The sequence below is a fragment of the Toxorhynchites rutilus genome, chromosome 2 (assembly GCF_029784135.1).
Source record: "Toxorhynchites rutilus septentrionalis strain SRP chromosome 2, ASM2978413v1, whole genome shotgun sequence".
In the NCBI taxonomy this organism is placed as follows: domain Eukaryota; kingdom Metazoa; phylum Arthropoda; class Insecta; order Diptera; family Culicidae; genus Toxorhynchites; species Toxorhynchites rutilus.
In genome coordinates this window covers 309,293,903-309,319,946 of record NC_073745.1, presented here as the reverse complement: position 1 = coordinate 309,319,946, position 26,044 = coordinate 309,293,903, and the positions used below count along the sequence as shown (strand labels likewise).

Genomic DNA, 26,044 nt, shown 5'->3' with positions numbered 1-26,044 from the left:
CGATCCTTTTGAAAATTTTAGACAGTAAAATAAAAACTATTAAACAACTTTTGGCATTTTCCATTTTTCATACTTCGAGCCCAAGCCCGTATGCTCGTACCTTCCTCTTTACCCCGTCCATAAGGTTCTGTACAACGTCAGGTTGTAGTTTTTTTTGAACAGAAATCCATTTTCTCTTGAAGTCCGCCTCCGATTTGACAACTTTTAGGTTCTTCCGGAGGGCCTGCTTCATAATCGCCCAATATTTCTCTATTGGGCGAAGCTCCGGCGCGTTGGGCGGGTTCATTCCCTTTGGCACGAAGGTGACCCCGTTGGCTTCGTACCACTCCAACACGTCCTTTGAATAGTGGCACGAAGCGAGATCCGGCCAGAAGATGGTCGGGCCCTCGTGCTGCTTCAATAGTGGTAGTAAGCGCTTCTGTAGGCACTCCTTAAGGTAAACCTGCCCGTTTACCGTGCCGGTCATCACGAAGGGGGCGCTCCGCTTTCCGCAAGAGCAGATCGCTTGCCACACCATGTACTTTTTGGCAAACTTGGATAGTTTCTGCTTGCGAATCTCCTCCGGAACGCTGAATTTGTCCTCTGCGGAGAAGAACAACAGGCCCGGCAGCTGACGAAAGTCCGCTTTGACGTAGGTTTCATCGTCCATTACCAGGCAATGCGGCTTCGTCAGCATTTCGGTGTACAGCTTCCGGGCTCGCGTCTTCCCCACCATGTTTTGCCTTTCGTCGCGGTTAGGAGCCTTCTGAACCTTGTATGTACGCAGGCCCTCCCGCTGCTTGATCCGCTGGACGAATGAACTTGACAAATTCAGCTTATTGGCGACATCCCGGACCGAACTTCTCGGATCACGTCTAAACTGCTTAACTACGCGCTTGTGATCTTTTTCACTGACGGAGCATCCATTTTTGCCGTTCTTCACCTTCCGGTCGATGGTTAGGTTCTCGAAGTATCGTTTTAGTACTCTGCTGACCGTGGATTGGACGATTCCCAGCATCTTACCGATGTCCCGATGTGACAACTCCGGATTCTCGAAATGAGTGCGCAGGATTAATTCACGACGCTCTTTTTCGTTCGACGATATTTTTCCAAATTTACGAAAAATTGACAGTGAAGCATGGCCAACGTGATCTATACACTCTTATCTGATTTTAAAGCGAAAGCTGAAGATATAATTCCTAAAAATTAAATTTCTACAGCGTTTTTTCCGTGATGCAATTTGATGTGACACACCCTTTATGATACTAAACTATCGACTATCAAGAAGAATAATGAAGACGCAGTAGTGCACATCTCAATACTTCTGGTAAACGATGAATACATGAAAAAAAAAATAAGAAAATGACTTTGGAGATTCGCACCCTACCATTAGGTTATATTATTTAGCCCATTATTGAGATGTGTTGGGGTTTTTGTGGTTGTAAAATTAGTCCAACAGATTTTAGGTTCCGACCAAAAACAACACATAGTGCATATTGCCCAAGATTTACGGAACGATTCAGAAATTTTTCACCGAGTTGTAACTAAAACATAAGTCCGTCAATCGTCACCATAGAAGCTGCTTGAGTAATCATGGCCAAAGTCTTCAATCTAGAATATTTGGGTGAAGCGAAATGGTACAGCATTACCCCCAACGTGGGTTCCATCAGCTGAAGCTGAAGGTCATAATAGAAGAAGTGAACCCTGTACAAACTAAAAGGACGCTATATCGAAAACAACGACATCAGGATACCCTGGGAGACCTGACCGTTTACCATTACCATATCTTATATGGTTTTGCACACATATTCAGTTAAGATCACCTACCGTGGTTCTGTGTGGCAGTAAATCCTTGTGTATACGGAAAAAGTTCTTTCCAAACTGTCGCAGACCCTTGATGAAACGTTTGGTTTCCTCTTCGGTCCACTTCTTGTCGATTCCCTTCGTCACTGGGCACTTGAGTAGTGCTTCTAGCGCCTTGCCGGCGTCGTATCCGGAATCGTGTAACTGAAAAAAAAACAGAAATTTGAATTGCATCATTCGATGGCGGGCGGTCAGTTGTTGTCGGTTGACACTACACCGATACTTACAACATCAAATGCATTTATCGTGGTATCGTCGCGACTAGCTGCCATGCAACCATCCTCTTCGCACATGCCCTGAAATGCGGAAATCGATCGCGCGGCGGTCAGGTACATCAACAGATCGTTATCAATGTAGAGACCGGGGGTCCATCTCGGATCCTCTAGATCGCGGTCTTCATCGTCCTCGGAGCGGTAATTCTCAATTGGCTGATAGTCTGGTAAAATAGCCTGATAATAATAGCAATAACAATGTGTACAGCAAAACGTTAATGGCTTCCTGTGTAAGGCTCTCACTGACAAAGTGGGTTATGTTTTTTCGTGAACGATGATGATGAGAGATGCAAACAAACATGTATAGAGATAGGAAGAGCGAGTAGGGTGTAGGAAGGAAAAGAGAATGGCCACTAAACGAAAATCAACGTGAAAACGAAACCTGGAAAAGCATAAATTAAACCCAATGTTAACCAGTTAACCGAAACCGAAAATCTTACAACAGGCGAGTTAAGATTAAGGTAGGAAGATAAAATTAAGAGACAGTGCGCGCTAATCCAACGGAATAAACCGTGTCGTAAGCTGCTGTTGTTGAGTGGTGTTGTTTCGAGGAGGAGAGTGCCGTTGATGGTGCGGTTTCACACGAAAATAACAGGTGATTTATTGAAACGAGTCGGCTTTAATGGTGTGCTAAATGTATCAAGTGGTGATTTGTAATGAATGAAAACGACAAAGCGAGGGGGTGTCAAGTAAATAAAAAAAAGACAAAAAGCAAAAAGTGTCAATGTGCTCAGGCAGCTTGTTTAAGTAAGAGATTGTAATGAGATGATAATGATGATAATGTTTATGGATTATTCTTTGACCAACACCAAATGGTAGGATAATCGGGGGGTGTAAAAACAACCTGAAATCAGTTTCGGTTCGATGCCTTGTGCCCAACTCGGTTTCCAATGGCTCACAGTCGCCTCTCGACGCTCGGCGTGGTGAACCTAAAGGGCTTAATTTTGCTTTTGTTAACTATGAAATAAAAATATAACATGCCAATTCTTGTCAAACATACAACAATTTAAACTCATAATGCTATTCGCAGAGGCCGAAGGCCCTCTGTTTGCTACAACGAATAAAACTAAATGACTAATTATAAGCATTTCAAGGTATGATTATATCTCTCACATTTCCTCTTCGTGAAAAGCAAACGATAGAAAAAAACAAAACTGTTTTCGTGTGTATGTGTGTGTGTGCGTCTATCACCACAGCAAATGTTCAACCCAAATTGCCTAGAACTAATCGAAAGAACCGTTAAAATGCCAAATGCTCATTCTTGAATTAATTCCCTTTCTTTTCTTCCCTCTTTTTTTTGTTGGTGCAAACGAGCTCGCCTATCGTACCCCGTAAAACATTCATGTTCGCACCACCGTTCACACAACAAGAACTGAGCGGAAAACCGCAAATAATATACACAAAACAGTGTACACTGTATGTGTGTGTGTGCGTGTATGATGCACATACCAGTGTTCTTTATTACTTATTGGTTAATTATACACTGTGAAAAATTCGAACAATTTCAAATTAATTAACAGAACCAGCACGCACCGGGGCATGATTAGGAGAAGCATTAAATCGTTCGAATGGATAAACAAAAAACACACACCATAAAACAGATATAAATAGCCAAACCAATCGATAATAATAGTTCGCTCATTTATTTTGCATCGTGTGGGTCGTTTAGCAGGTAAGAAAGCGAGTCGAATTTAAATTGATTTAATCAATTTTCTAACAGATATCATACTGTGTGTGAGGGTCTTCAATGGATGTTTTAAAAATCCGGCATTAATCTTTTCGTTCGAAGAATGTCCCCCTCAAGATTTATATGGACTCACGAGACTGGTTACTCAGAACAAATCCTAAATATGTGCAGCTTTGAAATTTTGAGCACCTTTTTTCACTCATAACATGAATCATAAAAATGAATCTGAACCTATGGGTCCCGTTAGAGAAAATCTGAGGAATTTTCTTCATTACAACGAAATCAAATAACAAATGATCACACATAATAACAAGAGATTCAACAAATACAGAATGTCTCAAGAAAAATGAATGATCTACATAAATGAAAATGGAAGGCCAAATGTGTTGGTAAGCACAAAACCCGAAGAAGGGATGGTCCGATTTGAGCTGTCTTTATTTTGTTGTATTTGTTTCTGCCCGTAGATCAAAGTTATCTTATGGTAAAAATTTTGAAATCTTTGAAAAGCTTTGAGAGAAAGTTCGAACAAATAATTTTCAAGATGGTGAACATTTTTTATGGGGTAACTTTTTGAAATTCGAGATGACCATTTTCATTGGCACCCTACTATATATGAGGGTCGTTCAAAAAATAAGTTTCAGTGCCTCAGAAATCGCGGAAAAATAAAGTTAGGACAAAAAACAAGGTGATTTTCGTAACGTTCGAGGCATTGTTCATAGCGTGGTACGACTTTTTCTATTCCGAGCGCGAAGTGCGTAGCGTCCAACTTTTTGAAGTACGATGAACTGCGTCACGAATTTCTTCAGTGTTATCGAATCGTTGACCGCCGAACGCCTGTTTCAGTTTCGGGAATAAGTGATAGTCGCTAGGGGCGAGATCTTGGGAATAAGGAGGATGCTCGAACACAGTTCATTTGAATGTTTTCAATTGCTCTAGAGTTACGCGAGCATAATGGGGCCGCGCATTATCGTGGATGAGAAACACTCCTTTCGTCAATAAACCTGGCCTTTTGTTCTTAATCGCGGTTCTTAATCGGTCCAAAACTTCACAATAGTACGGTGATGAAACAGGCGTTCGGCGGTCAACGATTCGATAACACTGAAGAAATTCGTGACGCAGTTCATCGTACTTCAAAAAGTTGGACGCTACGCACTCGGAATAGAAAAACTCGTGCCACGCTATGACAAATGCCTCGAACGTTACGGCGATTATGAAGAAAAATAGAAAATGAAACGTAGATTACGAAAATCACCTTGTTTTTTGTCCTAACTTTATTTTTCCGCAATTTCTGAGGCACTGAAACTTATTTTTTTAACGACCCTCGTATATAGTAGAGTGCCAATGAAAATGGTCATCTCGAATTTCAAAAAATTACCCCATAAACAATGTTTTTTTTTTTTCCCAAAATATATTTTTTATTAAGGCACATGTGGCGTTAGCCTGACGGGGCCGGGAGTCCAATATTTTGACATATTTTGTCTTACAACTATGTTAGTAATATGTAACCGATTACTCGCGGTTGGCTCGAGGTTAGTATTACAAGTGTTCTCATAATTGGTATGTTGCAGTCTTCGATGCTCTATACGTGTGCCCGACACGGGCTACTTCCTATTGGGATGCAGCTGACCATTAATCAGCAACGCTCCCTAGTCTGTACCCCATATCTAGCGTGGTGCGTCTTTCTCGACTCGAGGAATCCAGGATAGAATGGTCACTAGCCGGCGCAATCATCAGTTCGTGTAGAGTTGTCATGAGCGGTACAACCTTTGGCTCTTGTTGAATGATCAGTGGACTGCACAACCTTTGGCCCGTGCATCTGTAAAGAGTGTGTGTATGTATTGCTGCGACTAAGTAAAAGTTTATCGATCGCTAGGAGGGATATGAAACGGGGACACAACGAAGGAAACATCATTAAACGTTGACATCGGCGTTTCTGAGGAACAGGTATAGATGAAGCAGAAGATCAGGATCCCGGCTACCTAAGATATCCCGGACGGGGATATCCGATTGTCTGCCTTTTGCTCTCAGTGCTCTAGAGACCTAGAGACCAGACAACATGCTCGATGTCGTGGTAGCCATCGCCACAATCACAAAGATTGTTTGCTGCGAGCCCAATGCGATAGAGATGCGCGTTTAGGTTGTAGTGATTGGACATAAGCCGAGATATCACGCGAATGAAATCACGACCTACATTCCTACAGACCTACAGAGGCACTGGAATTTTCATTGAAGATGCCGAAGCCAGTGGACCCGTTTATGTATGAACCGTCAGTAAAGAACATTTTATCAGATCCAACTTTCCCATATTTTTCCGAAAATATCGACGGAATAACATTGGAGCGTAGGTGATCTGGTATTCCATGGATTTTTTGTCGCATGGACAGATCAAAAATGACAGAGGAATTGCAAAAGTATGGGAAGCAAACTTGGTTGGAGATGCCTGGTGAAGGGTGCACGTCGTGGGTAAGGTACTCATGGTATAAAGACATAAAACTTGACTGAGGAGTCAGTTGGAGTAGATTTTCGAAGTTATCAATCACCAATGGATTCATGATCTTGCAACGGATGAGAAATCTGTAGGATAATTCTGTGAACCGAAGAGTAAGCGGGGGTACTCCTGCCAAAACTTCGAGACTCATCGTATGTGTCGAATGCAAACACCCCATGGCTATACGCAAGCAACGATATTGTATTCTCTCCAGCTTGAGAATATGAATCCTGGCAGCTGATCGGAAGCAAAAACTGCCATATTCTAACACTGACAATATCGTTGTTTTGTACAACTGAATGAGGTCTCCTGGATGGGCACCCCACCATGTTCCGGTAATTGTTTGGAGAAAATTGATTCTTTGCTGGCATTTCTGTTTCAAATACGCAATGTGTTTTTGAAAATTCGGAAAATTGCCAAAATGGTGGCCATTGGAATGAAAAATTGACTGTTTTTCAACAAAAGTCACCATTTGAAAAATCTAGATATCAAAAAACGATTTCATAACAATTTAGGTACAAAAGTACCCCCAGCTTGCATGAATTCAACTTTTTACACTATAGAAGCTTTGAACTTGAAAGTTCATTCGTCTCTAGTATTTATTATACCGGTTTTAAAAGGCTCCTTTGGGTTTGAAGTTTGTGTTAGGGAAACAAATACCCGTCTGCACTAATGCGAGCGAGTATAAAAGTACCCGCAGCTTGTATGTACTTGCAATGCCGATTTGCTCAAGCTGCTTAGGTTTGAAGTCTGTGTTGGGGAAGCCGTATTCAGTTGTTGCTCTGGTTGCTCCTTCTGGTCGGTACAATTTGACACAGATCGAGCCAATCAAAGCGTGGGATTCACCGCGTTTAAAAAAATAAATTTTCATTTATTGTGACAGATGCGTAGAAAAATTTCCTATCAATTGATGTAAAAATCATTGCGATCTATTAAGTAATGCTCGAATTATAAGCATTTAAAATCTTTAATTTTTTCTCATGTGATTTTAAACCCCATACATTCATGTTCGACGTAGTCCTACGTCAAAAAATGATTGTCTTTAGAACTTCCGGTCAATTCCCTTCATTTTATCAATTTTAGACAATTACCAACTTGAAAAAAGATGTACAACCACACCAAACACACTTTTGTCCAATTTTAAGATACTACTGTACTGCCATTTTACGCATAGTTGTTGATGTGTTCCAAATTCAGCAACTGATAAAAAAGATTTTCTCAGTTTTTTAGCATATTTGTCTACCAGAAGCTTTAAGCACTGGCCAAACGTACCGTTTTGAACGGAACAGTACCGTTTTTTCGAACATTTTTGATTCTCCCGTCGTAAAATCGTAGCTTCCACCTGAGACGGTTTGCGAGCAATTTTCGGTATTTGGTGGCTGCCTAGTCCAAGGGAACCCAATTTACTATACTATATTTACATTCTCCAAAGGTTACAGCATACAAATTTTGAATCGTATCAGCATCTGGGTCTGATTCGGCGTGTGAAATGTTAGAATGTCGACGAAATGCGATTTTGTCACAATCTCTGACTGTTCGCGCCCCAACATGTCCAAACATGTTTGCTTTCCGAACTAAGCGGAAAGTTTTGGTAATATGACGCGAGCAAAGCAGATACGCATGCCCCGCCCGCTCGACATCACCACCAGCCAATGCAACGGGAGAGAAAGAGAAGAAAACTCCTTGTATACAGAGAAAGTGTGTACATATTAGCCTTAAGTTTAATTCCATTCTCATCCTAGAGGCGAATGAACTGAAAAGTTTAAAACCTCTATAATTCATCACGTTCGTTCGTTCCATTCTCATTCCATTTCCAACCACCATTGAGTAAAGATCCAAATCCGTGTAATTTAGTCGTGTTAAATAAACTGTAAAAAGCCAAAACCATTAGCTAGTTTTTAATCAGCAGAACATCATCCTGATTCCACCGGAGAACCAGCAACCATCCAGAAGGAAGTGCCAAAAAGTGATACAGTCCACTTGTGATCGAGGTGGTTCTGTTAACGTGCTTGTGGAACCAATCAGTCCTTTCAAAGGACATGAAAGTGGGTTAGTGTCCTTCCACAAGTGCTTAAGCGGAACGCTCGCTCACCCACCATCATCTGGCACGGCCTTCACACTGACCGATTGTTCAAAAAAAGCATGGGTGGGTTATACCTATGATATAACTGCAAACTTGACGTAGGACTGCCGTTGGCTTAGTAATCATTTGTGTTTTTTTCATTCAGCAATAATCGCACCTCGGAGGGCACGGGCACGGATATCGCCGCTGTGCAGAGCTATCTTTTGTATGTATTGATTGAATTATTGATTAAACTAGTAAATGAATGAAACAATTTACGAATTCAATTGCAAACAAATCCCAATTTAGGTCAATTCATGCATTATGGTAGTGGTTATTGCAACAAATAGTTATCAACATTTTGACTAATCATCAAACGGTATTTCACATAATTTGAGTTGAGCTGACAACATGAAGGGATATCTTCCAACGCAGTCTTGAATAACGGAGCCAAAACATTGCATTTGTACCCGCTTTTGTAGACCGTGCTAGCACAACGAGTGTAAAAATGCATGGGGATATAAAAGTACTGCCGACTTGCATGTATCTGCAATGCTGATTTCCCCAACTTCTTGATTTCGGAATCTGTGTTGGGAAAATACATTTCGATTCGCAGAAATGCAAACGAGCACGAAAGCACCCGCAGCTTGCATCTATTTTGCAATGACAATTTCCCCTCGCTCCGTGGTTTTGAAGTCTGTGTTAGGGAAACTCATTCCGTTCGGCAGAAATGCATGAGAATACAAAAGTATCCGCTGCTTGCATCTATTTTGCAATGCCGATTTCTCCAAGCTCCATGGTTTTGAAGTCTGTGTTAGGGTAACGTCCATTCATTCCAGCGATCCTACCTCAATCGTTGCGCTATCATAACTGAGTGGATTTCCGAGCGGCACTTGCTTATATACCGATTGGTGTGATTTCAATAGCCTGTTTTGAAAGCAATTTTAAGACTATTGAAACAAGTTTTTGGATCAAAAGGTGACAATCATATAACGCGTAGACATTTTATCTTTCGAATGAAGTGTTTATCATACCATTTCGTTCAGTTGTTTAGGAGGTATTAACACTCAAAATCTTGTTGCTTCGGCGTAACGCTTTTATTTTTCGAAACTTTGAACTTACATCTCAGTATAGAAATGAAAGACGTAGTCCTACGCCAAAAAATTCGATCCTCCGAAGTGATTTTGCTCTTGAACTTTGTATCAATCAGAATCGTTGTGTTTGACATCAGCATTAGGATAGACTGCTGACTGCTTGCTAGTTTGAGCTAGACTGAGTATAAGAAATCGCGAATGACATTGCATGGTAAAATTGCTATGCTTCCAATTTTTTACAATACCATAATACCATAACAAACAATTCTCAAAGAATTTCTTATTCAATTGGTATGCAAACCATCAACTGTGGGAAATTTCTATATGCGTTGGGGTACATTGAAAAAAGGGAAGGCTAGTCTAGGAAAAACAAAAGAGCATTATATTAGCATTATATTAAAGTTAAAGAGTTTCGCAGAGGCATTAGTAAAAAAAACATCCTGTTAAAATAGACTAAACGAACTAGGGTAACACGGGGTGAGTTGGACATACGGGGTGATTTGGACCACCCCATTATCTCAAAAAGTACCGCTCAACTTGGATTTTTTATAATGTCATTTTCTTTCATTAATGAACCGTATGGAACTAACGTAAAAAAACTTTTGTAAACTTCGACAGGTGGAAGGAAATGGTTGCATGAACACAGCAAATACTTTGATTGTCAAAAATATGAATTTTCCGATCGTGGTTTTAAGATTTTTCCCGCTGATTAAACAAACTTTACGTGTATTGTGCAGTAAAGTTATGTTCGCCTACAGAAGAGGAACAATTTGATGCAGCGAAACTGTAAGTTTGATAACAATAAATGAAATTTCTTTTTTTCCAGATGCCACTGAATTGCAAAAAGAGGATGGGCAGACAATGTTGGAAGAAGGAGGAGCTTGAAAGAGCAACGCAGGACATCAACAACGGATTTTCTTTGACCAGGCACCGAAACTGTTTGAAAATGCTCGAACAACAGTGAAAAAATCCATGCAGAATTCGAGATGGTCTCAATCCAATTTTTCTGGTCTGGAATATGGCCAAGACACCTGGTATCGATCCCAGAACACTGTTACTGATTGTAACATTGTTCCAAAATACTTTACATAAACATAAGTGTGTATTTTTCGATGAAACACACACTGGACCAAATCACCCCACAGACGGTCCAAATCACCCCGCATCAAATTTTAATGTCAAAAAATATTTTATTTTATAATATATATGGTAGTTTGATATAATAATTAAACATTATTGATTGAGAGAAAACAAGTGTAGCTTACTATACAATGTGACATTTTTTATTTAGACCGTATTGGTTTGGAAATATTAGGAGATTTGCTTAGGTGGTCCAAATTCCCCCTTTTACGAGTAGGGGAATAATAACAATCCATAATCAAGTGAACGAAAGGAGTTCTTTGTAGTATTTTCCAATGACTGGATCATTTTTGAAGACAAGTCTTGTAATGAAAAGTGTATAATACTTTTGTGTGAAATTTAATTCTCGGTGTTATTTTACGTGTTTTAAAAGGTAACGGAAGGGTGGAACAAATAATCAGTACCAGTTGCAGATCGTTGAATGCAAATATTTTCAGAAAAGAATTTCTAGAATGTAAGAAGTTCGTGAAGCTAACTGAATACATTTTGTAGCGGTAGTATCGCATTAATTGAAAAGATTTTTCTATAATGATTAACCCTTTCATTACGAGCGTCGTCTATAGACGCGCGACGAGCTATGTGTACGAGCGTCGTCTATAGACGACATGAAATTCATACTGCTCTTCGATTACACCAGCGCGATGTACATACTTTTCGGCGCAGTGCTCCGTACAGGGGTAGCACTTTAGCGGAGCGTACTGCCGTAATGAAAGGGTTAATATTTGGACAACAAAAAAGTCATGACCCAAGAAAAGACACTATGATAATTGTCAAACATGTGACAAATTTTATGATGAAATCTCCTTTGAAAAGTCTCTTCTGAACATAAATATTCCTTCCTTGTAGAGAGAAAAGCAAGTACATCTAAAAATGTTGGCATGATTGGTTTTATTCAGACAGTAAAATTCTTCAAAAATATTATGCTTTTTGACGTAGGACTACGTCTTTCATTTCTATACCGGGGTGTAAAATCAAAGTTTCGAAAAGGAAAGCGTTACACCGGAGACCGAGATTTTGAGCGTTAATAGCTCCTAAACAACTGAACGAAATGGTATGATAAACACTTCATTCGAAAGATAAAATGTCTACGCGTTATATACTTGTTACTTTTTGATCCAAAAACTTGTTTCAATAGTCTTAAAATTGCTTTCAAAACAGGCTATTGAAATCACCAATCGGTATATAAGCGAGCGGCGCTCGTAAATCCACTCAGTTCTAATTGAACAGCGATTGGAGCATGTTGTCGCTGTTGCGGTGAAGCTCTTTATTTATCATGAAAGCGCGGATGAACGGTGTCACCAAGAGCCTGTTTGTGCACCCTAGGCCAGAAGGGAATCTATCAGGAGGAGAGTGATGCCACAAACGGTTCCCTGGGAAGACATCGCTACACACACATACACGCGCGGCTATTAACAGGTGGTTATCGAGTTGGCATTAACCACTGGTGGGCTTCCAGTATCGAGGAAAATGTGGAAATATCTAATCGTTACTGAAAATAATCTGCCAGTTCCTTTGGGTATTTTCAAAATATATTCATGTGAAAGAGTTTAATTGAATGTTTTCTATCCATGTAACACTGTGACCAAATATATTTCAATCAAGTGCTATTAACAGGTGGTTATCGAGTTGGCATTAACCACTGGTGGGCTTCCAGTATCGAGGAAAATGTGGAAATATCTAATCGTTACTGAAAATAATCTGCCAGTTCCTTTGGGTATTTTCAAAATATATTCATGTGAAAGAGTTTAATTGAATGTTTTCTATCCATGTAACACTGTGACCAAATATGGTTTAATCAAGTGCTATTAACAGGTGGTTATCGAGTTAGTATTAACCACTGGTGGGCTTCCAGTATCGAGGAAAATGTGGAAATATCTAATCGTTACTGAAAATAATCTGCCAGTTCCTTTGGGTATTTTCAAAATATATTCATGTGAAAGAGTTTAATTGAATGTTTTCTATCCATGTAACACTGTGACCAAATACATTTGGTTTTGTGGTTTTTCAATCAATCGCAATTAACAGGATAGTTTCAGTAGATTATTCTTCCCCATCAGTAGGATATTTCCGTATCCAATGTTGTATGCGCCCGCAATCGATTATTGCTCAGTCGCCGAAAGTTCCGAGCTCAGAGAGTTCATTCCCCTCTAGTTTGCCTTCCAAATTGCCATCGTAAACCACACCTTCTCTCGATTCAATCACACACAGAAAGCATACTTAAGCGATATTCTGGTGGTGAGACACATTCATTTTTCGTGAGGACATCGACAAGACAACATCGTTGCCTAACGTGCTGGAGGAGGTGGACGGCGAAGGATCGACACATACACGCGCAGAACTCTTTCCGTTAGGATGCCATTCAGCATCGAGAAAGTTCCGGAAAGATCTAATTATTGCTGGAAAATAATCTACCAGTTCCTTTGGGAATTTTCAAAATATATTCATGTGAAAGAGTTTAATTGAATGTTTTCTATCCATGTAACACTGTGACCAAATATGTTTCAATCAAGTGCTATTAACAGGTGGTTATCGAGTTGGCATTAACCACTGGTGGGCTTCCAGTATCGAGGAAAATGTGGAAATATCTAATCGTTACTGAAAATAATCTGCCAGTTCCTCTGGGAATTTTCAAAATATATTCATGTGAAAGAGTTTAATTGAATGTTTTCTATCCATGTAACACTGTGACCAAATATATTTCAATCAAGTGCTATTAACAGGTGGTTATCGAGTTGGCATTAACCACTGGTGGGCTTCCAGTATCGAGGAAAATGTGGAAATATCTAATCGTTACTGAAAATAATCTGCCAGTTCCTTTGGGTATTTTCAAAATATATTCATGTGAAAGAGTTTAATTGAATGTTTTCTATCCATGTAACACTGTGACCAAATATGGTTTAATCAAGTGCTATTAACAGGTGGTTATCGAGTTAGTATTAACCACTGGTGGGCTTCCAGTATCGAGGAAAATGTGGAAATATCTAATCGTTACTGAAAATAATCTGCCAGTTCCTTTGGGTATTTTCAAAATATATTCATGTGAAAGAGTTTAATTGAATGTTTTCTATCCATGTAACACTGTGACCAAATATGGTTTAATCAAGTGCTATTAACAGGTGGTTATCGAGTTAGTATTAACCACTGGTGGGCTTCCAGTATCGAGGAAAATGTGGAAATATCTAATCGTTACTGAAAATAATCTGCCAGTTCCTTTGGGAATTTTCAAAATATATTCATGTGAAAGAGTTTAATTGAATGTTTTCTTTCCATGTAATACTGTGACCAAATACATTTGGTTTTGTGGTTTTTCAATCAATCGCAATTAACAGGATAGCTTCAGAAGATTATTCTTCCCCATCATTTCCGTATCCAATATTGTATGCGCCCGCAATCGATTATTGCTCAGTCGCCGAAAGTTCCGAACTCAGAGAGTTCATTCTCCTCTAGTTTGCCTTCCAAATTGCCATCGTAAACTACACCTTCTCTCGATTCAATCACACACAAAACGCATACTTAAGCGATATTCTGGTGGTGAGACACATTCATTTTTCGTGCGGACATCGACAAGACAACATCGTTGCCTAACGTGCTGGAGGAGGTGGACGGCGAAGGATCGACACATACATGCGCAGAACTCTTTCCGTTAGGATGCCATTCAGCATCGAGAAAGTTCCGAAAAGATCTAATCATTGCTGGAAAATAATCTGCCAGTTCCTCTGGGAATTTAAAAATACATTCATGTGAAAGAGTTGATTTTCTATCCATTTAACACTGTGACCAAATATTTTTCACCTGTTAATAGTACATGTGGTTATCGAGTTAGTATTAACCACTGGTGGGCGTCCGGTATCGAGGAAAATGTGGAAATATCTAATCGTTGCTGGAAAATAATCTGCCAGTTCCCCTTGAAATTGAAAATTACGTTCAAGCGAAATAGTTTATTTTAATGTTTTCTATCCATAAAATATCCATATATTACATTTGGGTTTGTGATTTGTCAATCAAGTACAGTTAGCAGGTTAACTTCTGAAGATTATTCTTCAGAACAAGGTTTTTCGTATCCTATATTGGATGCATAAAACCTTGTGCCTCCAACGTAACGCTCTCGTTTTCGAAGTCCCCCAAATATTCATTTATTCATTCATTCAGAATGGATTTAGATTCAACTTCGAACAAATGTTCTCTAAATCAACGATAGTCCTACGTCACCCTTGCGGTTATACCATAGATATAACCCACTTCCTGTTTTTGTTTATTGTTTACGTTTAAGTGTGCCGTTTTTATCCCGGAACTATTTGGTCATTTGCTAATCTACAATCATTTTTTCTAAAAATACAAAGCATGTTCCTGAAAAAATATAGCATATCTTCTCACTCTCATGTGAGAATATGACTTCATCTAAATAGAATGTTTCGAAAGCTTGTTTTCGACTTCAAAGCAGTGAAAAGAGATCTACATGTTGGCGTTCCAATCATTGTAAGTATTAATCGAGGGCACCGTCATAACGGAAATAATTCCAATCCTAGCAAGAATCATTCGAATAATCATGGGGGAGTCTTTGAATGAAACAACTCCATTTTAGTGCCTCCCAGAAGCGAGAGAAATTAAAACAGAAGCTGACTCAACAACGCGCCCTGTTGTGTATGTGTGTTTCCGAAACTCATCACGAACCAACATAAATAAATAAACAAACGCACCGTAGTTTATTTTCCTCCTCACAGTGTGTGAGCTACTAGGGATGTTTCATTTACATTATCTGCTTAATTTTTGTTGTCATGACTTCGAGACGACTGTGTTGTGAATTAAACGTGTCTAAATCGACCACTTAAAATGCAACAACATTATTTTGACAAGAGGCATCCCCAAGTGGTGCCACAAGACAGTTTTACAGGAAGAATTAATTAGTGTTACCCATGCGCGCGGGGGCAGGAGCGCATTCATAGGTGCTCGAAAGAAAAGAATTTTGTTGAAAGTCTTTTCGCCTATTGCACATACAGGGTGAAAGATCAGCAGTGAAAAATTGCCTCCGATGAAAGATTAGAGGCGAATGTGTACGCGCTGTGGTGTGTGTTTGTTTTATTTTTCCTGCGGTTAATTCAAATGTTGTATATAGTTTGCGCGTCTTCTGTGGTTATCGTCAAAATTAGTATCATTTTTCACATTTTAATTGGGGAAAAATGTAAACAGATGGTCAAACTACGTAACCGCAGCACACATACACAGAAATAAGAATAAAGACAGCTTCAGTCGAAGAGGAAAGGAACGAGACAAACCTGTCTACAACACTTTTCGATTTTAGAATTCTACGATTCATAAACAAAACAAAACATAGTCTATACTAAGAACTAACAAAACAAATAACATTACAATCACAAATCCTAACCGACCGCAGTGCTTCGCGGGAAGTCACTGCAAGCCAAACAATCCTCTCTTTCTGTTACCGTGTATTGATTTCAGCAAGTTTTTGGAACGGGACTTACGTACATAGATATCGTTTACCTGATGGCCGGGACCCACTCTGATTTCTCCCTCGGTTGGCGGTGTGGCCATATTAGCCCCTCAAGATCGAACCTCCTAGCACCGCAGGCGAGCGAGACCGACCGTAAAGTGGCCGTTGTTGGTCACGGCGACAGCCTGCGCGCTGGCCGATATTCCCTCGTTTCGTTGCAGCCACTTTTTCGTCCCGGGTCGGTCGATGCTGGGGCTGCGCTGGGGAAACCTCGACACACGGCTCTATCGAAGGAGCTACCGGAACAACGGCGAAAGTCTGCCTGTCGCTAGACACCACTGGAGTCTAGCCTGGATCCGGTGGACGACTTCATTTACGAAAGCGCGACGGTATCACTTTCTATCTCTCTCTTTGTTTTTCTCACTGTGAATTCTGGAACGGAAGTAAACAGAAGAAAAGCGTTCGTTAGATCACTGCGCGTTTGTTGTTTCAATTTCACATCAATTAATTCTTCCTCCATCATTCCATAACCACGTAAATTCTAAAACACGGAAATTACCATCGAGAATCAAATTTTCGTAATTTTTTCCCTTTTTTTCACTAGACTTGTCTTCTAAAATGATCCATACATTGGAAGATGCTACAAACTACTGGTTTCGTTTACTTTTTCATGGATTGTGAGAACTTTGTTAATTGGCTCAGGTAAATGGATGTCGATCTACCCAGATTATTATGTATGCCCATTCGCATAGCTTTGTTCGTAGTGCATCCTTCGAAAAGAGAGCCTACCTGTGTAACTGAACTCATTCTTTGAGGTGATGGGTTTTTTTTCTGATAGGACGACAAATACATGCCTGAGATTATTCCATGGGTCGATCAGCGTCACGCGTTTCGATCTTCCAACAAGAGCGGATTGAGGTTTTATTAAACAAAAATCATTCATTGATGATGTTTCTGTTGATGAGTTTATTCAATTATTTTTATGTGAATTATTTCAGTATTGATTTGAGGAATAGAGAAAAACATAAAAATTCGCCCAGTCAGAATCAAGACACATTGCTCATTTCACGCGCTTCTATTGGTCCATTTTAAAATGTTTTGATAGCAGATTATTTGGAAGGTAATACTTGGTTATTTTGCTTTTGTTGTGCTACATTCAGGTTAAAAAAAAGATGTGACATATAGAAGCCGAACAATGAAAATAATTTTGAGCATCCACAAAGAAAATCCTCACTCGCCAAGTCATTGAGTTTTGTTCGATAAATCATGTGTAGCGCACTCAAATGTTTCCGTGGAAGAAAATCGGATGGATCAAAGTACGCGTCCTCATGGAACTTACGATCGGCAGCGGTATTGAAAATTATAGAGATCAATCAGAACAAACCCACGATTTTCGGATGTCCATACTGCCGTTCTACGCATAGTTGTCCCATGTTCCATAATCAGCAACTGAGAAAAACGCAATCAAAGTTTTCCAACATATTTGTCTACCAGAAGCTTTAAGCATTTCAGTTTTGGTAGTACACCGGGTTTTTTATAAGCAGTTGTCTAATGGAATGTGACAAGATACCTTCATTTGAATCAATCAAGCTTGATTATGGGCCTTAAATTCATGGTGGGACTGTTATGCCTAGAATATCAACATGGGACAATTGAACTTGATGTTGTTTTTTGAAATACTGGGAACAAACAATAACTTTTTTTCGCGTTTTTCCGAAAGACTGCGCATAGAAACATTGTTTTATGAAGAAGCTAGTGATCTGCAATACCTTTGCTGAATATAAATCTTATTGTTATTGGACATTCGTTAACAAGGTGTACACGTGTTCTGTGAAACTTTTTCTTATTTGTTTGATAATTATTTCGTTCTTCCAAACCAGAAATGAGTGCATTAGCTCTGCTGAAAGCGTGACATAAAATTCTTGTACTTTTTTTTATATCTCATTTATTTATTTATTAGGCTCATTAGCATTTTAACTGTAACAGAGCCGGGTTTTAATCGTGTACATGTACATATGTTTATGTTTCTATAAATTGTAAATTATACAGTAGTTAGTAGTAGCCATTTAGGCGTTAAGTATTCTGTTCCATTACATTATGGTAAATCACACAGTAGTAGCCATTTAGGCGTAAGGGTATTCTATCTGTTCTTCCATTGTTCAGCAGACCGGACAGCGAAGACAGTTGATATTGATCATTGTTGAGTTATTTATAGAACAGCAGCCCGATGTGTCTTGCAGAGCAGAGCATTGTATGGATGAATCGATCTTATTTCGACCGTGGATCGATTTCCATCGCTGATGATGGTTGCGTGGACGTAGTTATTCTATAACAACACAAAGATGGTCAATTGAGGGCCCTGAGTTTGAACTCACGATCGATCGCTTGGTAAGCGAACGCGTAACCAAGTGGCTACGAAGACCCCCCGAAAATTCTTGTACTTGAACCGATTAATTTATTATGGATCTACCAAAAATACATTGATACACACACACCATGATAAAAATGTGTTCGTAAAATATTCCAAAATTTGAAAGTTTAAGCTTTGAAATGATGTACAAGCCATCTTAATGCGTTCATTCTATGTACAAAATTTTTATTTGTAATGAAAAAAATCGGCAATTACCTCTTAGAATGCATCTAACTTTTTGAAATAACTTCTTAGCAGAAGGTTTAGAGACCCCGAAAAGTGCGGTGCGGTTTACATGGACGTGCGTTCCTTTGGACGCTTGAAACTGAAATTTCACAGCGGAAACTTTTTTGAAAATTAGCTCTGAAAAGAGCTAAGCTTTTACTGCTTGATGAAACGGTAGAAAAAAAAAACACGCTGCGACTGCAACGAAGCACAAAGACTTACATTATCTTTTATTTCATGTCGTCACAAGAAATTTTGCTTCTGTTAATGCAGTTGCTGCTGTTGATTTAGCTGAGTTGGGGCTTGCGATGCGATTTTCGCTCCTCTTCCGGGGGTGGAAAACACATGCGATGCAAAAACACACGAGTGCTCCCCCCCAGATAATATGAAGACCGACGCTTTGTATCTATTCATCAAGTTCTTTCACTTTGGTTTGGTGATCTTGCAGCCAACACCAGCTTTAACATAGCTGAGAGTTAATTTGAAAATATTCAAAAATTGGCTTTGCCGTTTTGTGCGAATGAATCGTCGTCGATCTGCGGGTCGATGCCACACATGTCACGTTGCATCGAGCGAGAGATATAAATTATTTTACTCTGTGTATTCTCTTCCAGCTTTATTCTGGATAGCGAGTTTTTTTTTGTCATTTTATGTTTTATGTGATTCATTTTGTGATATTTTCAGGGTGTCGATCCAAAATCTGAAAAATTACCAAATACAAAACAAATGGCGAAATTTCATATTTCCTGATTGGAAACAAAACTCCCTGATATTCCCTGATTTTTCCTGACATTGTTTGAATTCCCCGATATTCCCTGATTTTCAAGGATTTTCAAGGTAGTCGACACTCTGTATTTTATTTAGAAAAGTCTTAGTTTTCTAAAAAGCATTCAAAACGCTAACGTTTCTTTGATTTTAACATCTCCAAAACCTCAAAAACGATGTTTTTTGACGTCTTCCAATAAGAGTGCCATTTAAAAACATGCCACGTTTCTATGGAATAGTCTCAACGTTCATAGCTGTTTTTGCTGTTAACGGATTTAGACGATTTGCATGCCAATAGAATCGAAAATTTGATAAGATTTTTTTTTTATGTGATATGCATTACGTTTCTCTAATCCGCAAATAGTTAAAATTGTCTAAAATTGGAAGCCTTCCTATTTCTCATACATTTGTTCGACACTTACACTGCCCATGTTTCTATAGGAGACGTAAACGACAAAATGAACAAAATCGACTTTTTCGCTGTTACGCATTCTACACAATGTAATGTAAAGCATACGTTCAACATGCAAACAAACATTTTTTGTTTGAAAACATTTGAGCAATTTTGAAAAAACGTTTTCGCAAAATCACTGTTTGTTCGCATAACAGACGTAGTTTCATACAGCTTTCATGCATCGTTCGAAAATCAACAATTACCAGTATTATGTGCTATAAGCTAAATCTACATTCGAATTACATTCTTTGAAAGTTTTAAACATCTTTCATTTGTTTTTTTGACAATATCTACAATTTCTTCATGTGATGGTTAGTTCCTTGGAATTTCTTCCAAACCTATTTAATTTTATCCGACAACTGAAACTATCGACGGAGACGTTTTGACTATTATCGGAAAGCTGAATGCTAACACTACAGAAAAGCAACCTTGTGATTACGTCTAGCTATACGAACAAATGTTCATTGAAACGATTGATTGTCCGCATAAAAAGATGCACGCGTTTTCCAAATGGAAAAATATGTTTTAAACCGCAAAATCTTCTTGGCTCTCTCTGTGCCGATAACATCCTTCAACTGGACAGATCGTTTCGTTGGAAATTTGCATGGTTTTGCTTGTAGGCCAAAAAAACAACAAAAATGCGTTTTCTCAACACTAATGGTGTTGGTGATTACGTCTCCTATGCAAACATGGGCAGTACATACCTATGCTGTCAATAACGAACAACTATTACAGCAGAGAGGCGCACTTTCTGAAAAACAATGCGAATCAGGCGCGCGTACATCGCTTGAAATGCAAATGCAGTGTGATTGTAAAATAAGGCTCGCTTCAGCTAGCGAGTAGTCCACAAACTTGCTTGAAGTTGATGTCACACACAGCGGTTTTGCTTGATACGAAGTGAGAGAGGAACATCACTTCGGAGGATTTCTAGTATGTTGTGTGGGAAAGATGATTTTGTTCGTAATTTCAGGTCCAAGGTGGTGGCTCAATCAAATTAATCTTCTGGTTCTCATGCCGTCTGGAGGAGAGTGCTTGTATATTTTTACATCACACGCATTGTTGTCGTTTTTATGTGATTGGAATAGTTGAGAAATATTGCGTAACGGTGATGTTAGAGCAAATATACATTCTGTGAAATACCGGGAATTATTTAAAATCTTCTAGCTGAACGTTTTTAATTTTTTTCTTAAGTTGGAACTACTGTCAATGCTCTGAAAGTCAATTTTGAGCGCGATCTGTAATTTAGTTTGTTTACAGCGTCATTGAGTTCAAGTTATCTTTTTTTGCACGGCAATTTCTGATACTTCTGTTGGTCAAAGATATTGTGTAAAATTTTGTGATGCAAACAGGGTATTATCTTGGCGTTATGAGGCGTTTGAGAGGAAAGAAAACGTCACAAAGGGGTCAGATTTGTGAAAGTATTACACTTGGATTTTCCACTACGATAATGCATGTAATGCGTGTTTTCAGGCAACTAGTAAATGCCAATCGATGTTTCTTCATGAAACTCACATATAATCGATACGAGTTTGGGTTTGTTGAAAAGCCCCAAATCTCTAGTTGCTAATACTATCATAAGGCGTTGAAATTTTTCTAATTTTTATATTTTTTAACGATTTTCCTCAAAGAGAAATTATGATCATGGTTTGACCACCTCTGATCATGGTTTGTCCAAAAAAATGATCGTAATTTGTCCGGTTTTAGAAATCATCATTTTTGAATGAAAAAATTCGAATTTTCAAGTAGATGTTGCACTTATCATTGTTTGAGTTTAATGTCATCATATTGATCCATTCATAATTTAGGCTTTCTTCAGAATATTACCTTTTTTTGGGCATTTTAAAAGTGTTCACTTCAACACACTCAACACAGAGAAATTTAATTTCTGTCATACGCGCATTGATACCAATAGAAGGTGGATTTGAGCATCCATTAAAACATGTGAATACGTAAAAACATACTATAAAACTATTGTAAATAATGAAAAAAACAATTTTATTTATATGTTTTGAAACATTCGAATAGCTGATTTGAGACACAGGTGAGCTGAATTAGAGCATTGAAAACAGTGGACAAACCATGATCATATTTCCGACTGGACAAACCAAAATAATTTACCTTATATATTTCACAGAATGTATAACCATCTGTATATTCATCGACACCAGCAAAAAAAGATATACATAGCTAGGTTCTCTTCAGTTCCGACACCTCAACAATCCAAAAAATAAAAATAAAAGTTCTGTAAAAAATTATGTTTTGTTCGAGTTCTTTCATAATTCTGTTCGTTTGAACAAAGCCAAAAAATGTTAGTCCATTTCCGCCAAAAAGGTATTTCAACTATAAATTGCTCAGGTCACCAATACATCCGAACCGTCCATTCCAAACAGCCAGGGTCGAATGTAATTGGACATTTTACAAGTTTCGATATTGGGCATAGCTCCGCGGCATTCGAATCCACTACGAGACCAATGTGTACAGCGCCCGTCCAAAGCGAGTAAATGATCCGACACAAACTTCACAAGTCGAAGAGTCTGTTAAATTAAATACCTCTTACTCAGAGCTCTTCGTCTGTACGTAAGAGTTTAGGGCCTCGCGCTCCATTTCCCCTTGACCTGTCTACTCTCGGTGGAGAGTGCAGGATGCCAAGAACTACAACGGGATCCCATAATATGTGTGTATATGTGGCTCTGTGTGTTTGTGTCACTATTTCTGCTCGTTTGCTACATCGGAGGAACTTTCTGTCTGCCCTTTCAAGCGACGGACCAGCCACACAACTGGTTCACAGCGAACGAACGATGGGACTCACTCAACCCTGCCCCATAATTTCGTTTCTTCAGGCCTGTATGTTGTGCATGCCTTGCGCGTTCGCCACTCTTAATCGTTATGACTAAGTGTGAAAAGAGACGGCTACGCTAAAGTGGCAGCTTATTATTGATTATACAGCTAATTTGTTGAAAAGTACGCAGTGGAGCGTTTGTTTTGTGTTTTTCTCTTTCGTTTCGCTCGGTGAAACAACCGACCGCCTTTTGGAGAAGGTAGATTAAGCGCGGGCAGAAGCGGTGGGGTAGCGGTTGGCAGGCAGTAGTGGCTTACGATGAAAATGTTAAAAGATTGTTGCTGAGAAAAGCGGTTCATGGCGGTGACAAAGAGTGCTGTGGTCACCCGGTGGTCATCACTAAATCTTACCGAACCGACTATGAAGCCGACTGTTTTGTTTTCCATGGTGTGAAAGGTACATGTGAGTTCGAGTAAACACAGATGTCGATGAAAGTGACTTCTTGGGAATGGGGTTGTGATGATAATTCATCGCTCCCAGGCCTCGCAAACGATAATCGATGCTAATCAATAATGAATGTAATCAGTGTTATTGCGGAAGTAATGATTGCAATTCAGAATATGAACTCTTTCAAAGACACTCCTCAATTCGATTGACGAGATCTAGTGTCATCTCGAAAAATTTTTTTTTTTCAAAAATCGACACTTTGGGACTTTGTTTTTTTTCGGCATGCGAAACTAAAAGTATAGTTTAAGGTGCCAATAAAAATAGTTATCTCGATTTTTCAATCGGAACTTGCGAAACATTTCATACGAAATGTTGATTTGCACGATTACATAGCCTATGCGAAATATTAGCTCATTCGGACTTCATTCACTGGTGTCGCAGACGTTAAAATTTGAGTTTTTTGAAAACCGCAAAATCACCGGAAATCGTCTGAATGTCTTAAAATTGGATAACACGTTGAGATCATGTTGAAAGAATTTCCTGTCTGGGAAAAGTCAAGAAAGGCGGACAAGGCGATTAAGATGGACACTTATATATTATTGATAAATTACATTTTTATTTTATATTTGAATCATGTAAAAACTTGCAATACAGTGTATCAATACTTTTGGCACTTACTGTTACACCTTAGCTGGTCTTTTGCCAAAATTGTAAAAACATAAAAGTGATCTGCAGCGAACAATTCAATGTAAATTTTCCATTTCATCGAATCAGCGGTAAGTTTTCTTATTTTTACTCTAGAAATCTTGATGTCAAAAAATTACTAATTAGATCGGGTAAGACGGACACTTCTTCGAAGGGAAAGATGAACAGATGTCCACTAACTACGTTTCAAGAAAAACTGGATGTCATGGACTAACCAGCGGATGGAAAAGGCTATAAAAGCTGTTTAGTAGGGTGGCAATGGATGTATGGAAAAAATTTCATAATCGAATTTCAAAAACTGACCATGTACATTTTGTTTATTGGCCAAAAAAAAATGACCTGTGCAAAGTTTCAGCTCAATCGGACATGATTTAGGGGTGCCTCAAAGCGCTCAAAGTTTTGATTTTTCGATCCTCGAAAATCTTCCAAGTGGGGAATAAAGGAAATTTGGAAAATCGACATTTTTTTCGATGCCAAATGACTTAAAAATGCATGAAACGTCGAGATCTGGTGTCATCTCGAAAAAATTTTTTTGGCCGAAAATCGACCTTTTGGGACTTGAGAGGCAATGAAAGTATGGAAAAAAAATAATTATCGAATTTAAAGAACCGACCATGTAAATTTTGTTTATTGGCCCAATAAAATGACCTGTGCAAAATTTCAGCTCAATCGGATATGATAAAAGCACTCAAAGTTTTGATGATTTTTAAGTAATTTGGCATCGAAAAACTTTTTTTCGATTTTCCAAATTTCCTTTACTCTCTGCTTGAAAGATTTTCGAGGATCAAAAATCAAAACTTTGAGCGCTTTGAGGCACCCCTAAATCATGTTCGATTGAGCTGAAACTTTACACAAGTCATTCTTTTGAGCCAATAAACAAAATATACATGGTCGGTTTTTGAAATTTAACATGACCATTTTCGCTGCCACCCTACTGTTTAGGGAGGATCTGCATTGAATTCAAACTTTCCAAGAACAACGGCACCTCAAAAAATGCAATTTTTCATCACATCTAGAACCACTCTCGACAGTTTTCAGTCAGCAGCAGGAACAAGAGCTAGTGCAACATTTCCTCAACCTGAAGAAGATATTCTATGAGATATCCATGACGGAAGTAAGAAAATTGAATACCAGAAGCTATTTTAGACATGAAAAATGGATAAAATTACAAAGCCCTTCTAGGTAATTTTAGTCAAGCCTTTTTGTTCAATGCTCGCATCGGCTTCCTTCAACAGAAAACTTTGAGTCATCATGTTTACGCAAGACAACATATCAATAGTAGTGATCGCATCATACATAGCTGACTGCGGTTGCCCTGTCGCACTTGAAGATGCAGAAAAATGTTTGAATGGCGTTGTGTTGCGTACGGATTGGGTGTTGTAGTCAAATCAGATTACATTCTTCACGGTGAAGAAGTTTCACCCACACAGAAGAGAAAATAAGAATATTCGAGATAATATGGAAATTACAAATAAATTACCATCCTACAAATGTGGAATAACAAAAAAAAATCTGAGGTTGTTTACCTGTTCTATTAACAGTTTGAACAGACGGACAAGACGCCACTGTTAGTGCCCATATTTCCTAACTCTTTCTTATTTTTTCAAAGATACTGGATAATTAATTTTGCAAAATTTCTGCTTCAAAAACAATTTTTATTGTAAAAAGAGACTTAGACTATCGATTCGAGGTGAAATAGCTATATATTTTTGTGAAATTTACGGGAATAATCAGCTATTATATAAGGTAGGTTACCCTATTAGTTGTAGCTATAAATTGACGAGAAAATTACCGCTGTACTACATACTACTATACTATATTAGCCTGATAACAATCTGCTAAGGCGATCTATCCAAGTCCATGCAGCGGAGCAAGCATTAAGCCTAATTCCAGCCGAAATGTCAGGCAATCCGTTCAACCCAAAGTATAAAGTGTCAACTTGAAACTGCAATTAAATCTGGCATAACACAGAAAAATCTCCTTACATACATTTACAAGTATTTCGGTTAAGCTATAGTTTTCACTTTAAACCCTATGTGATAAACAAGCAAATTAAATATAATAATTTCGTAGTCCTACGCCAAAAATCCGGTTGTGTCTTGAAGATAATCCTCTATAATTATTTGATATTGCAGGAGTGTCATCCATAAATATTTTCTAGCCGAAATTCACGGATATTTCTTTTTGCTTCAAAACTCCCTGTAAGAGAACTGTGGGTAATACAG

General features: G+C 38.7%; 1 protein-coding gene across 12 annotated transcripts in view; it reads right to left on the bottom strand.

Annotated features, from left to right (window-relative positions):
* The window catches only part of LOC129771262 (arginine-glutamic acid dipeptide repeats protein), a 131,135-nt gene that overhangs the window by 30,714 nt on the left and 74,377 nt on the right, over positions 1-26,044 (bottom strand). For 11 of the 12 annotated variants that reach the window (XR_008742322.1, XM_055774724.1, XM_055774732.1 and 8 more), the window contains exons 4-6: positions 16,070-16,466; positions 2,070-2,291; positions 1,807-1,986 (exon numbers count right to left, since the gene is read on the bottom strand). Coding sequence is in view for 11 of the 12 variants with exons in the window: in XM_055774724.1 (XP_055630699.1) it covers positions 1,807-1,986; positions 2,070-2,291; positions 16,070-16,135 (468 nt within the window). In the remaining variant the exon portion in view is untranslated. The remainder of the gene's footprint in view (positions 1-1,806; positions 1,987-2,069; positions 2,292-16,069; positions 16,467-26,044) is intronic. The other variant, XM_055774728.1, reaches the window with a different exon arrangement.